Genomic DNA, 12,918 nt, shown 5'->3' with positions numbered 1-12,918 from the left:
TTTGAAACGACATGAGAGTTAGTATAATTAATGACAGAATTTTCATTTTTGGGTGAACTAACCCTTTAATGCCATCATTAAGTTTCTATGCATCAGTCTAAATTTGTTAAAAGTGAACACAAACAAAATTTCAGGTCATCAAATTTTTGTTTATTGATTGACCAGGCTCTCTTTACCTGTCAAATAAAAAACAGATACACAGAGGAAATTCTGCACAGATGCAATGATAATTTTCAAACAAATGAGTTTTTCAGAAACTTTCCTGGGTAACGGGTGCTGAAGAACGGGTGCAAATCCAGCTTTACAAACAAAAAAAAATGGAAAAAAAAGAAATTGCAATTGGGGGAAGAAAAAGCACAATGGGAAATACAAACAAATGAGACAAAAGAAACACAACATAAATATTCTTCTGTTTACGGGTACATGTGTGTGACTGCGACAGCCAGGCAGCCTAATTAAAAACCTGCATCATGAAATATCAAAGATCAACACAAGCTCCGCCCACGAGAGAGCAGACAGAGAGGGTGATGACCACATGAGAGTCCAGAACCACAGAACAAAACAATGAAGAAATGCAGCTGCCTGATTGGTAGTGCAGTAACAGGAAGTCCATGATGGAGGTATGGGGCCATGAAGAGGTGAGAGGTCAGAGGTTCATTCATTTGTAAAGCCTCAGAATGGATGTTCGGAGACAAATATTGTGAGTCGGATGATTGAACTGCCCCGGAAGTTGATGACGTTATTAACGGTAACCATCTCTAGGTCTAGAACGATGGTCTTTGGTCCTTTAATGGGTCGGGACAGAACCAAAGTTGCACTGATATTACTGGTTTGCTGTGGTGGAGAGAAAGAAAAGTTAATAAGAAAAGTATTTTTGGTCACACTTTAGTTTAGGGTCCAATTCTCACTATGAACTAAATATTAACAATGACTTTTGCCTCAATAAAACTCCTAATTACTGCTTATTAATAGTTAGTAAGGTAGTTGTTAAGTTTAGGTATTGGGTAGGATTAAGGGATGTAGAATATGGTCATGCAGAATAAGGCATTAATATGTGCTTTATATGTACTAATAAACAGCCAATATCCTAGTAACATGCATGCTAATAAGCTACTAGTTAATAGTGAGAATTGGTCCCTAAACTAAAGTGTACTTTTATTTCATTTCACAGCACAGGTGTTGAAATTACAATAAATACTTCATGTTTTATAAATGAATGCTGACTTTGACAAGATTTCATCAGCTTATTCATTAAGGGACACAGGACCAATAAAGACTTTGTGGTTTGGCTCCGGAGTAATTTTGACAGAAGGTTTCCACAGAAATCCTACAGCTCCCTCTAGTGGTCACCTTTATATATACGCTACTCTTCAAAAGTTTGGGGTTGGTACAATTCTTGACGGTTTTTGAAAGAAAACTGATCTCTTATGCTCACCAAGGCTGTGTTAATTTGATCAGAAACACAGTAACAACTGTAATATTGTGATATATTATTACAATTTAAAATAAGCTACCTAAACCTAACCTAAGTCTCTGAGATCCTAACACCTTGCAGTTCTGGAAAATGGTGGCGCTGGAGACTAAAGGGTTCCTGATGGTTTCACACTTAATTCTTCACCTTAATTCCTAATTCTTTTGCAGTTAACATGTGTCTTTTCTTCTCCACCTGTATTTGTCTGACCCTGCTGACCCAATGAGCATTTCACTGTCCAATGGTCATGCCCTAACTGCCATTTATAGTATTGGATTTAATAATTTTTGACTTTTCAATCTTAGTTAAATCTCTTTTTTGGCTTATTTTATCTGTAAAAGAAAACGTGCCTAATAATTCTGCACACATGGATATAAGGCATTTTTCATTTCTAGCCTTCATGAACAAGTATATATCGCTTATAAATGATTATATACAAAATGAATAGTAATTATTAAGATTAATTTGGTTTGGAATTGGTAAAATGTGCCTGAAAAAAAAAAAATGATCAGAAAATCAACGTGCCTAATAATTCTGCACGCACTGTGCAGACAGAAGACCACTCACTCACCCGCATGTAAAACTCTCGCCCCTCGTTGCCAGACTTGATCTGAAAGATGTAAAATGCTCCAGGGTAACGTGTGGTGGCCTGCATCTGAAATATATCAGCAGGAACACTGCGGCCAGAAGACAAATCCATATGCCTGTACAGGATAGTAAAGGGTTTTTCCCGACATGCGGGATTCTCCGCAGAACACATGCACTGACTAAGAGAGAAAGAGAAACGTAACAACATGTTGCATCTGTTCGACAATAAACCAACAAGTCAAATGACTGACTTCATGTTTTGATTACAGCAAACAAGTTGTCTGTCATCAGCATCATAAACTCACTTGTCACTGAGCTCTATGTAAGGTTGTTCACATCTAAGAGGGTCCAGACATGTGTAACCTCCCTGGAAATTGAAACACACTTGTGCTGTTGTACAGGTGTTGTTACCAGACTCACATTCATTGAGATCTTCAAAATCAAACACACAACAGAGTCAGGTTATCATCATTATCAGCAGCAACAATAACAACAAAACCATCATTGTAAAGGAAGTTAAATTGTGCAGTAGATACAAAACACTCTAGTGTGCAAGTGTGCAGAAAGTTTCCTGTGATGGGATAGATAGAATATACAGTTTGTACAGTATAAAAAAACAATACGCCTATGGAGAGTCCCCTCAAAGATAGTGAACCAGACGTGTGTGTGTATGTGTGTGACATATTTTCATTTTATTGGTTCAATGTGAGAAATATTTCCCCGAGTGCATCTAGAAGGCGAAATAAACATTTATACAAATATGCACTAGAGAAGAAGCACATAATATAAAATTGTACTGTTACCTTCACAGCTCCTTCCATCCTCATACACATAATATCCAGGCGGACACACGCAGGAGAATGATCCTGGCGTGTTCACACACACGTGCTGACAAAGGAAGTCTGAGAAACTGCACTCGTCCAGATCTGGGAACAATGTATTGATGAAGGTAAACACATTACACACTGTCAAAGCACAAACTCACACATACAAATACCGGCAACACGCATCTTAAAGGAAAACTCCGGTCAATTTTAACATTGAGCTCATTTTTTTGTAAATTTGGAGTGCTGTCAGTACAGAGAACAACGACAAAAATCGGTGTTGCCTACACCGTGTTATCCTCTTTTTAAAATTTGCACCCTGTTGACTTAAATGGGGCAAGTTTTAAACCTGCTTTTAGCCTCTTTAGCCTCAAAGTCCACAGTAGTCGATTGTCGAGTTCACGCGCATAGGTTATCACGCGCGTGAACTCGACAATCGACTACTGTGGACTTCGACCGAAAACAGGATGTAAATACAGGTATTTGCGCTGGCTGAATTAACATCATTTTTATTCATATCTTTCACATCTACTGCAGTCAGATTCACCGCGTTCACTCTGAAGGAATCACTCACATGGTTGGGCACTTGTAATGACACATCAAGGATATTAAGAGGCTAAAAGCAGGTTTAAAACTTGCCCCATTGAAGTCAACAGGGTGCTAATTTTAAAAAGAGGATAACACGGTGTAGGCAACACAGATTTTTGTCGTTGTTCTCTGTACTGACAGCACTCCAAATTTACAAAAAAATGAGCTCAATGTTAAAATTGACCGGAGTTCTCCTTTAAACCTATCTCTAAAACCTCTAAACCGTCCTGTTTTCTGTCCCCTATCTTCCTCCTTTTCAATCATCTCTTCTCCTCCCCTGTTTACCATTGCAGGTGGTCCCATCAGAGGCGAGCTCGAAGCCCTCGTCACAGGTGCACATGAATGAGCCGTAGGTGTTCAAACAGCCGTGAGAGCATGGGGTTGTCTCACACTCGTCCACATCTGGCGAGAGAGGAAAAGGAAGAAGGAAAAATGAAGGAAGGATGGAAGAAGATGGCATCCGTCAAGGTTTTTAGTGAATAACAACTTTACTTTAAGCTAAACTGTAATGAGTATGTTCATGTGTATGTGTGCACCTTGGCATGTCCTGCTATCTGTATTAAGGAGGAATCCCGGACTACAGGAGCAGGAATATGAGCCAGGGATGTTAGCGCACAGCTGCTGGCAGTAACCATAGCGACACTCATCAATGTCTAAAGAAAGGTGAGTTAGAGAGCACTAAATACGCAAAACAACTGTCAATTCAACTATTCTAATAACGGAATTGTAATGCCATTGAACTGTTAAACAAGTCATTTGATTTTAATATACACTCTCGTTCAAAAGTTTCAGGTCAGTAAGATTTTGTTATGTTTTTGAAAGAAGTCTTTTATGATCACCAAGGTTGATCAAATTTAAAAGTGATATGGTGAAATATTATTAATATTACAATTAAAAAAAATACCAGTTTTTTTAAAAATTTTAATATATGTTAAAATGTTACATTTATTTCTGTGATGCAAAGCTGAATTTTCAGCATCATTACTCCAGTCTTCAGTTTCACATGATCCTTTAGAAATAATTATAATATGCTGATTTGGTGCTTAAGAAACATTTCTTATTAATTAATAGCAATGTTGAAAACAGTTTTGTTGGCTAATATCTTTACTTTCAATCAATTTAATGTGGCCATGCTAATAGTATTCTAAAAAGATCCTAAACTTGTGGGTACTGGTAGTGTACTTTAACATTGAAATCATGAAAACTGGATTATTACAGGACTAACTGTGTAATGTAATGTTGTGTCGCTTGGCATTCAGAGTTCACTAATTAAAGCATGCAACATCAAACTAGGGCCTGTAGGCATTCGTAATCTTACCTTGGCACTGTCCACCCACCAGCCAATAGCCCTCAGTACATGAGCAGGTATATCCACCGGCTGTATTTATACACACCTGAGTCGGGTTACACTGGTGAGACTCTGTCTCGCATTCGTCAACATCTAAAAAAAATGAAAGAAAGACACTGTCAGTTCAGTTCACTTGTGCTTTTCCCACCGCTGTCCAATTTAGAAACTCACCTGAAACAATCCATCGGTTTCCCTTGGTGTATGTAACTTACAATGAGCTCTTCTGATTTATGAAGTTGCATTAATCTGTCCCACTGATAGCTTGCTCTATGTGGACCGATGTTCTTTACTTCACGCTTAGCAGGTCTGTTCTCGAACTCCATCCCTGACCTCATAAATCTAACCTTACTATCACATCTTACACAAATAACTAGTCTTACACAACACATTTCCAAAACTGGAATTCATATCTCCCCGTTCCACTCTCGCTCGCTCATTATCAGCACAATTCCTTATGAGGGCATTATATGCCTTAAATAACCGAACAAGCACCCTCGGTTCTCAGACCATGAAGTCACATGTTTTAAAAGAAAGCAAATGTTACTATAAAAGTGATGAGGGCATGATGGAGTCGGGGGTTGGGGACCGTGTGAAAGCCAGATAATTATAGTTTCTTTGGTCAAAGCTGCCAACAGTCCCACTGTTACTATATGGGTAGAGTGATGCAATGGGTCCTGGCAAACCGAGCAGAAATTCCTTAAGTTACTTCACAAAGCCTGAAAAGTCCAAAAAGTCTAGGTGCGTAAGCCACAATAATCCAAACAGGCAAAAGTTGGCAAAAAGTCCTAAGGTGAAACCGAGACAACAAAAAAGCAAATGCAAGACAAGAACACAGCTTTACTGAGGAACTGCACATGTTTAAATGAGTTTTAAATGACCCATTCACTTGCTCTTGACATTTCAACGAAAGTGCCTTACTGTACAGTAATCACAAAGACAGTCACATGTTTTGCATTACCTGGAATTGAAACAATGTGTTAGCAGCTCAGATCCTTAACAATTACACAGTTTGTTGGTAACCGATATCACTAAGCATTATTAAGAGGTGGAATCGTTACAGCCAGGTCAGATAGCAGAGATGCAGGCCACATGAGACAGAAAACCCGCTCAGGCCCAGCAGGACAGCATCTGGATTACATGTGCACCATCACACACGTCTGATCTGAGGGATTCTGGGAATGCCAGCATTTTTGGGATCAGATCTGATCCGGGAAAAGCAAAAAGAGACTTCAGAAAATTCTGCACATGATTTAAATAAGGGTCAGAGGAAAGACATGGTTGTAAACGAAAGAGAGATAAACATGTCTGCATGTAAAAGAGAAAAAGAGATCAGTGATATCATTCATGTGGTCGGAGTCAAGACTTTAACTGCACCTTTAACAAGTTTACTATGGTACAATTTGTTAAACTTAACAAGGGGTCCAAATACCAGATGTTGTTGAGGTCTTTAAATCCAAGCTTCATATCAGAGATATTCAATCCCTTAAAAGCAAGCCCAGACAGAATCTGAAGACTTTCATCATATTTGGAAAATCTGTGCAATTCTATGAAATGGATTTACACATGCTAAAATATGTTAAACTGAGTTCATAACACTCTAAATTGTAGGTGAAAGCAAAATCAAATTGCACAAATGTTTAATAAAACACAGATGAAGGGCGGGGAATTTGTAAAATCATTTGATTGACAGGTGTTAGAATTCATACTCATAAGTCAGGACATGCTTGTCATATTAAAGCAAAACAATTAAACAAAGAAACATGCATGTCTAAACTTTTCAGGCATGCAGTTGTAGATGATTAATATGAACAAACATGTTGAGGTCAATCCAGGACCCAAGAATCTGGCACCAACTCAAAGCTCTTGCCTCTATACGCACATCTTCATTCCAGAGATTTAATGCCCGTGATCTGTTGCCACACACTGGTTGTTTAAATTATATCAAAGGCATTTACAATCCACCACTGCAATAGTTCAAGCGGCCCGGTCAAGCAACACTTCACACAGCATATGTGAATTAGCTGGAATCATTGTACTAACGTGAGGTGTACAGCAAGCCAGGGTAGTAATTACGTTTAGTGTGGAATGTCTAGTGCAAGCGGTCAGCCACAAGGAGAGGTTTTTTGGGAGAAAAATACAGTAAAACAATCGCAAAAAGTACAATTAGCATGTGGACATTTGAAATTAACCAACCAGGCAGATCTTTACCTGTAGAATCCGAAATATCTCCAGCTGCTCTTTCAGCATGACCTTCTACACTGACTCAGTAAGTACAAAATAAATGGTTAATAGGTGTAAATGAATGAAATCTTTGCAGTACCATTTAAAAGTTTGGGGTCAGTAAGAAAATATTTTTTTAAGGATGCATTAAATAGGCCTAGATCAAAAGTGACAGTAAAGTCATTTATAATTACAAAAGATTCAATTTCAAATCAATGCATTCATCATAGAATCCTGGAAAAAAGTATCACGGTTTCTTAAAATATTAAGCAGCACAAGAACAATGTTTTACACACTGATTAAAAGTATTGTTTCTTGCGCAAAAAAATCATCATATTAGAATGATTTCTGAAGTATCATGTGACACTGAAGACTGGGGTAATTCAGCTTTGCCATCAAAGGAATACATTTTAAAATACATTCAAATAGAAAACAGCTTTCAAATGTATAATAATATTTCACAATATTGTTCTTACTGTTCTTCGATCAAATAAATGCAGCTTTGGTGAGAATAAGAGACTTCTTTCAAAACGAAACATAATCTTACCAACCCCAAACATTAGAACGGTACATTTGTTAAAAATAGCATTACAGTTAGTACAGTTAAGTTCAGTGACTCAGAGCTAATAATGACATCAAACTACAATTTCCAGACGTCCCACTAAGCTAAAACACATTAATTAGTCTGCGGTACTACACCTACTCCCCATTTGCTGACAGACATTACAGTCCCACAGCCTGAGTAGGCAAGTTTCAACTTGACAAATCAACATTTTGAAACTGTTTCAAGGTCCCACCTAGAATAAGATAATTTAAGCTCTTTAATTTTGACGCAAAGCATCCACATTCCAGAATAATAAGTGAGCTTTAGATCTTATTTTCTCAAGTTTCAACTGAACTGAACTGAACTGTCTTTCAGAGGTTTATAAGTACAGATGCTAAACACAGGATTGATGGGACTTATGATGGACACATTTTAGGCACTGACTGGGTTGACCGTTTTGGTCCATCACATCTTAGCGCCACTGGCAGGGAGTGGGCATTCCCTAGTTTTACAAACACACACACGTCGCTAACACCACAGCAATACCTGTAAGATGAATGATGGAATGGTTTAACACACTTCCTGTACAGTTACTCTTCCATAACAGCATCCCTTAACATACATAAATACTGAACACACACTGTACAAAGGAAGCTCACAAGTTGCACAGCTGGTCAATGACAGATTTCATTCAACAACAAATGACCTCACATTTGGCACGAACGACCACAGATGCTGACAGACTGCAATGGTTTGTCTTTAGGAGTTTTAACGATTTATCCAAGCTTAAAATGCTGCTGTACTGAATGTCTCAGTGGCTCTACAAGACCTTACTCTGTGTCCAAAATGTAGCACAGGAAATAACATTCATCTTCATTACTCAATTCAAGTATTTCGCAGGTCAGGATATGCGCTTATGTGCAAAAGCGCATTAATGAGCGCATCTGTGCGTCTATCTTCTTTATAACACGACCGTCTTGGGCTCAAAAGGTAACAAATCTATCACTGTGTTTCTTCGGAGGAGTAAGAGAAGACTGGAGAATGCATTAACTGCAAAGGCTGGCACCAACTCGAGACAAATCCGCAGACCATATCGAAAAATAGAGCACTGCAGTTATTTGTGCTACCATTTATCAAATGGCACGTGAAATAGGTCAACATGCTGACACAAATAAAGACTCCGATAACACAATACATAACACCCATCTAGATGGAAGCAGTAAAACACAGGAGATATCACCACATTCAGCTCAACAACTTCAACAGAAGCAGACCACATAGAGCCAGTTACAAACTGATGATTTATGACAGCCAATAAGGAACTCAAAAACCGTCTCGTTGTATTTGTAAAGTTGGAACAGTGAGCAGGGCTGAATGCCAGGTCCTGTGTGTCTTCCTGCCCCTTCACAAGATGTAGTTTGTTCTGAGGTTCCACAGTATTTTGTGGTTCCACACTAATGACTGATCCGGTCCAAATTACGAGATTCATTCTGCTGAAGTCTTTAAGATGCCACTCAGCCCACCACAGCCGTTACTAAATTACAGTCCAGCACAGAACTGAGTCTTTGCTTCATTTCAAAGCGAGAAGACCCATGGCCCATTGCAGAAAATGAAGTAAACATAAGACCACAACCTGATGTGACCCAGAGTGAGTATTGACCACGTTTCAAAGAGTTCTTCTTAGCTTGTGTTATGCATTATAAAGAACTGGCTTTATATATGGCAGAATGTATGAAGTTCTTCTTGGGAACTAAACTTGAATTCGGTACTTTATCATGTGCAAATAATTAGTACACATATTCTTCTAAAACACAATGCAAGGCATGATAACATTTAAAACTAACTAGTATCTGTTTTGTTACTAGCTCTCATTTTCTAGTAAATGATCCAATAGTGACTAATATATACTCCATTTGTCACTAGTAGGGCCTTATTGTTCATTAGATACTAGATAATAGTAGCTTCTATTCAGTTACATTGTTCATTACAGACAAGATACAATATTACTTTTCTAGTCTAGTCACCATCCCAATTCACAAAACCTGAATTAGGTACTTTTCAAAACAAAATCTCAGTCTGGCATACAGTATAAGCACATTTAAAAAGTTGCTACAACTAAAGCTAATCTAATAAACTAATCTGTCATTAGTTGTCATATTATTACATTGGCTGCATCTCTGGAGTGAAATATGGCAAAATATTATCATATATGCTAATTCACACTACCAGATAAAGGTTTCCCGACACCTGACTGAATTTCTGATGACCTCAAAACATCTTTAACCAACACCTCCATTATCAACAAGGTTGTAAGATGCTGAAATGTATAGAACCATAAGGCAAAACTTACCAACACAAGTGCCATCAACACCAAGTGTATATCCGAGAAGGCAGGGGGTGGACCGGCTCACTATTGGGTAGCTCGGACCAGGGCCTGGACCAGTGCCTGCTCCCACAGGAGGACTGTTAGGGATGAACGGTTCAGGATATCCAAGCGATCTGTCAGGGTAGGACTCTTCAGGATAGGAAGCCTCAGGGTAGGAGCGTGGGCTGCTGCGGGCGTAAGATTGGGAGTAGAGTCCACGGGGGATGCACAGGTATCCACCGTTCTGATTTACGCACTGCATGTCACCCCGACACGGGTCTGGCAGTGTTCGGCATTCATCAACGTCTGAAAGTATATGTGAGAAATGCCATTAACAGCTGAATTTGAAATACAAGTTCTTGATGAACATAATAATATCATGACAGCTGATATGCCACTAACCAATACACTGTCGGGCACGGCGGTCATAAGTAAATCCATCTGTGCACGACTGGAGAAAAATAGGGATTTCATAATCAATCCAGTAGATAAACAACATTTTATAGAGTTCATTCTGTGCAGCAAGAAGGCTTTTTGAAGTAGTTTGGCATTGCTATCATATGTTTATGTGTACTTAAGATGTACAACAGCACTGGAAAAAAGTAAAAATAATCAAAAAAGAACAAGAAAGGCACTCTTATTACGACACGCATCAAACAACAGTGGCAAGCTTGAATGACTCAAGGACAAAAAAAAGAAAAAAAGAAAATCACTTACCTGACTTTTCCCAGAGTGAATGCAGCATATGATACATATTAAAATTGACAACATTCTACAAATAAAAAACAAAATATGTCAAACATTGAAATTCTTCAAGGGTTCATTTACTAAGCACTAAATGTTCACTCAAAACCAGGAATATCGACAAAAAAGTTGGATTACTTTTCACATAATCTTTTAAAGTACTATGAAAATGCACATTAACATTAAATCGTTAAAAATATCTAGTGTCTGTTTTGTTACCAGCTCTTATTTTCTAGTAAAAATACAATAGTGGCTAATATCTGTTCAGTTTGTCACTAGTAGAGTCTTGTTTATTAGATACTAGTTCTTATTTCAACAGTGACTAGTACATATTTATTACATACTAACACTTATTTATTTGCAACTAGTTACCATCCCAATAGTGACAATGTTAATAGTAATATTACTAGTAATGCAAAACACAGTTGATGTTACTATAGTAACAATTCACTGTATAAAAAAAAAAAGAAAAAAGAAAAAAAAGAAATGATCAATAAGTTATGACAACATGCGTTTTTACATTGCTTTAACTCAAAATAAGTTAAGCAATTTTAAACTGCTTTTTTAAGTTATACAAGATTCAACTCATTTTTTAAAAAGTCAGTTTAATGTAATTTAAGTTGAAATTACTTAAACATCCAAGTTTATTGTACTTAATTTAAGGCAGCAACTTTATTTTAAATGTTGGCATATACTAGTCCATAATAAATAAACTAGATAATTAGTAACAACTGGAATAGTTACTAGAACTAAGAAATGAACCACAAATCCGCAATGGCAATTAGCAACTTGTCACCAGTAACAATGGAATATTTACTTGTCACTACTGGCATGGAGACATAGCAAATTAATTAATATTATTGACCAATTGAATAGATAAGTCACTCTAGTATCTAATGAAAAGTAAAGGTACTAGGCTAGTCAATATAGGATTACTTAGCAAATCATAAATAAGTGGCATAAGTCAGTTGTAAGTAATGTATGCTAAAACGGCTTGCCATACAGCACCAGCTGACTAATTAAACTCACCTTTTGTTGGTCGACCAACTCAAGCCACGTAGTTCAAATAACATGTTTATGTGGATCCTTGTGGTTCCCCTGGAACGAACGTCACACCACCAACCCGTAAACTCCTCGCAATAGGAAAAGAGTTGATCTTTGTGGTTTCACTACCTTTACGGGCTCGCTGGACCCAATGCGCAAAATGAAGTGCCCAAAGCGCCCCCTCCGCGTACGCGCGTTCACTTGAATGTCGAGACACTTGGCTTTGGTTACCCGCTGCGGCCGCCCTGTCGACCGGACGCAAGAACGTGTGAGAACATTGACCAATAGTAAGAGGAGGGTCCTACTATATATAAAAAATAGAAATCTTGCTGTATTTCTCCGTACTCGGCCCACTCCACGGATTGTTTAGCAATGCAAATAAACGGGCCCCCAGAGCACTTGGCCAACAGCTGGATCCCATCAAAGATAGACAGCCCCCTTTGGAACGAAAGCGCGCACAGGGAGCTGCCACAGACTCAAAACGAGAAGGAAGACGACAACGAGGAAAACCGAGCAAAGAATCTATAAAACGACGCATAATTAACTTAAATTTAGAAGGAGGCTGTGTAGCCTACTGGTGTCGAGTCATTACGTCCGGCGTACCCCATTAACCATATTCACTATTAAACAGAGTTGTTCAGGCTAAAAGTAAAGTAAAACAGTAGTTAATTTAACGAAACAAAACTATTATGGTCTTAAAATTTAACTAGGTGTGTAAAACGATGTCAGGGCAACATATTTTGGACCAAAGGAAGTCAAAACGAAGGCTGGGGCCCTTTAAAGAAAAAAAAGTTTTTTAAAAAGTTCGCGCCAAACACACACACACAAACTGCGTTTGATTAAGTAACGTTAGGCTAAGTCAAAAACAAGGCACGTATTTATCAAATAAACAATTTGCTCTCGCGCTTGCCGGTGCGACAAGTGTTAGCGTCTCGTCGATAATTAATTTTCACTTGTAAACATTAAAAATGTGCATATCACAATAGTATTTATTACAAAAAATAGTCTATAACACAAAATATTTTTAATTAACAAACATAGCTTACATATAGCGCGGTTAGTGAAATTAATATAGAAAATAATAAAAGTTCACTGCAGCCCAGTGATTGGACAGCAGGCCATAACCACAGTCTCACCTTGACCTGCATCTTATTAGCTATTGCCTAGAGTAAATATGCTGAA

General features: G+C 38.0%; 1 protein-coding gene across 1 annotated transcript; it reads right to left on the bottom strand.

Annotated features, from left to right (window-relative positions):
- Nucleotides 1–131: 131 nt before the first annotated feature.
- Nucleotides 132–12,351, bottom strand: fbln5 (fibulin 5). The gene is made up of 11 exons (XM_079855397.1): nucleotides 11,722–12,351; nucleotides 10,666–10,720; nucleotides 10,351–10,399; nucleotides 9,934–10,254; nucleotides 4,790–4,912; nucleotides 4,008–4,124; nucleotides 3,757–3,873; nucleotides 2,863–2,985; nucleotides 2,365–2,491; nucleotides 2,043–2,238; nucleotides 132–834 (listed from the first exon to the last, which is right to left on the bottom strand). Exons 1-11 carry the CDS (start codon nucleotides 11,763–11,765, stop codon nucleotides 673–675), a joined length of 1,434 nt encoding a protein of 477 aa, XP_079711523.1. The 5' UTR covers nucleotides 11,766–12,351; the 3' UTR covers nucleotides 132–672.
- Between the last annotated feature and the right edge of the window lie 567 nt (nucleotides 12,352–12,918).

Source organism: Squalius cephalus (genome assembly GCF_949319135.1).
Source record: "Squalius cephalus genome assembly, chromosome: 21".
NCBI classification, from domain to species: domain Eukaryota; kingdom Metazoa; phylum Chordata; class Actinopteri; order Cypriniformes; family Leuciscidae; genus Squalius; species Squalius cephalus.
This window is presented reverse-complemented; position numbering and strand designations above follow the sequence as displayed.

Coding starts and splice junctions, on each gene's coding strand:
- fbln5 (XM_079855397.1), bottom strand. CDS start 11,765: ATGTTATTTGAACTACGTGGCTTGAGTTGGTCGACCAACAAAAG. Junction 2,986..3,756: donor TGATGGGACCACCTGCAATG/GTAAACAGGGGA, acceptor CATTGTTCCCAG/ATCTGGACGAGTGCAGTTTC. Junction 2,492..2,862: donor GGATGGAAGGAGCTGTGAAG/GTAACAGTACAA, acceptor TTGATTTTGAAG/ATCTCAATGAATGTGAGTCT.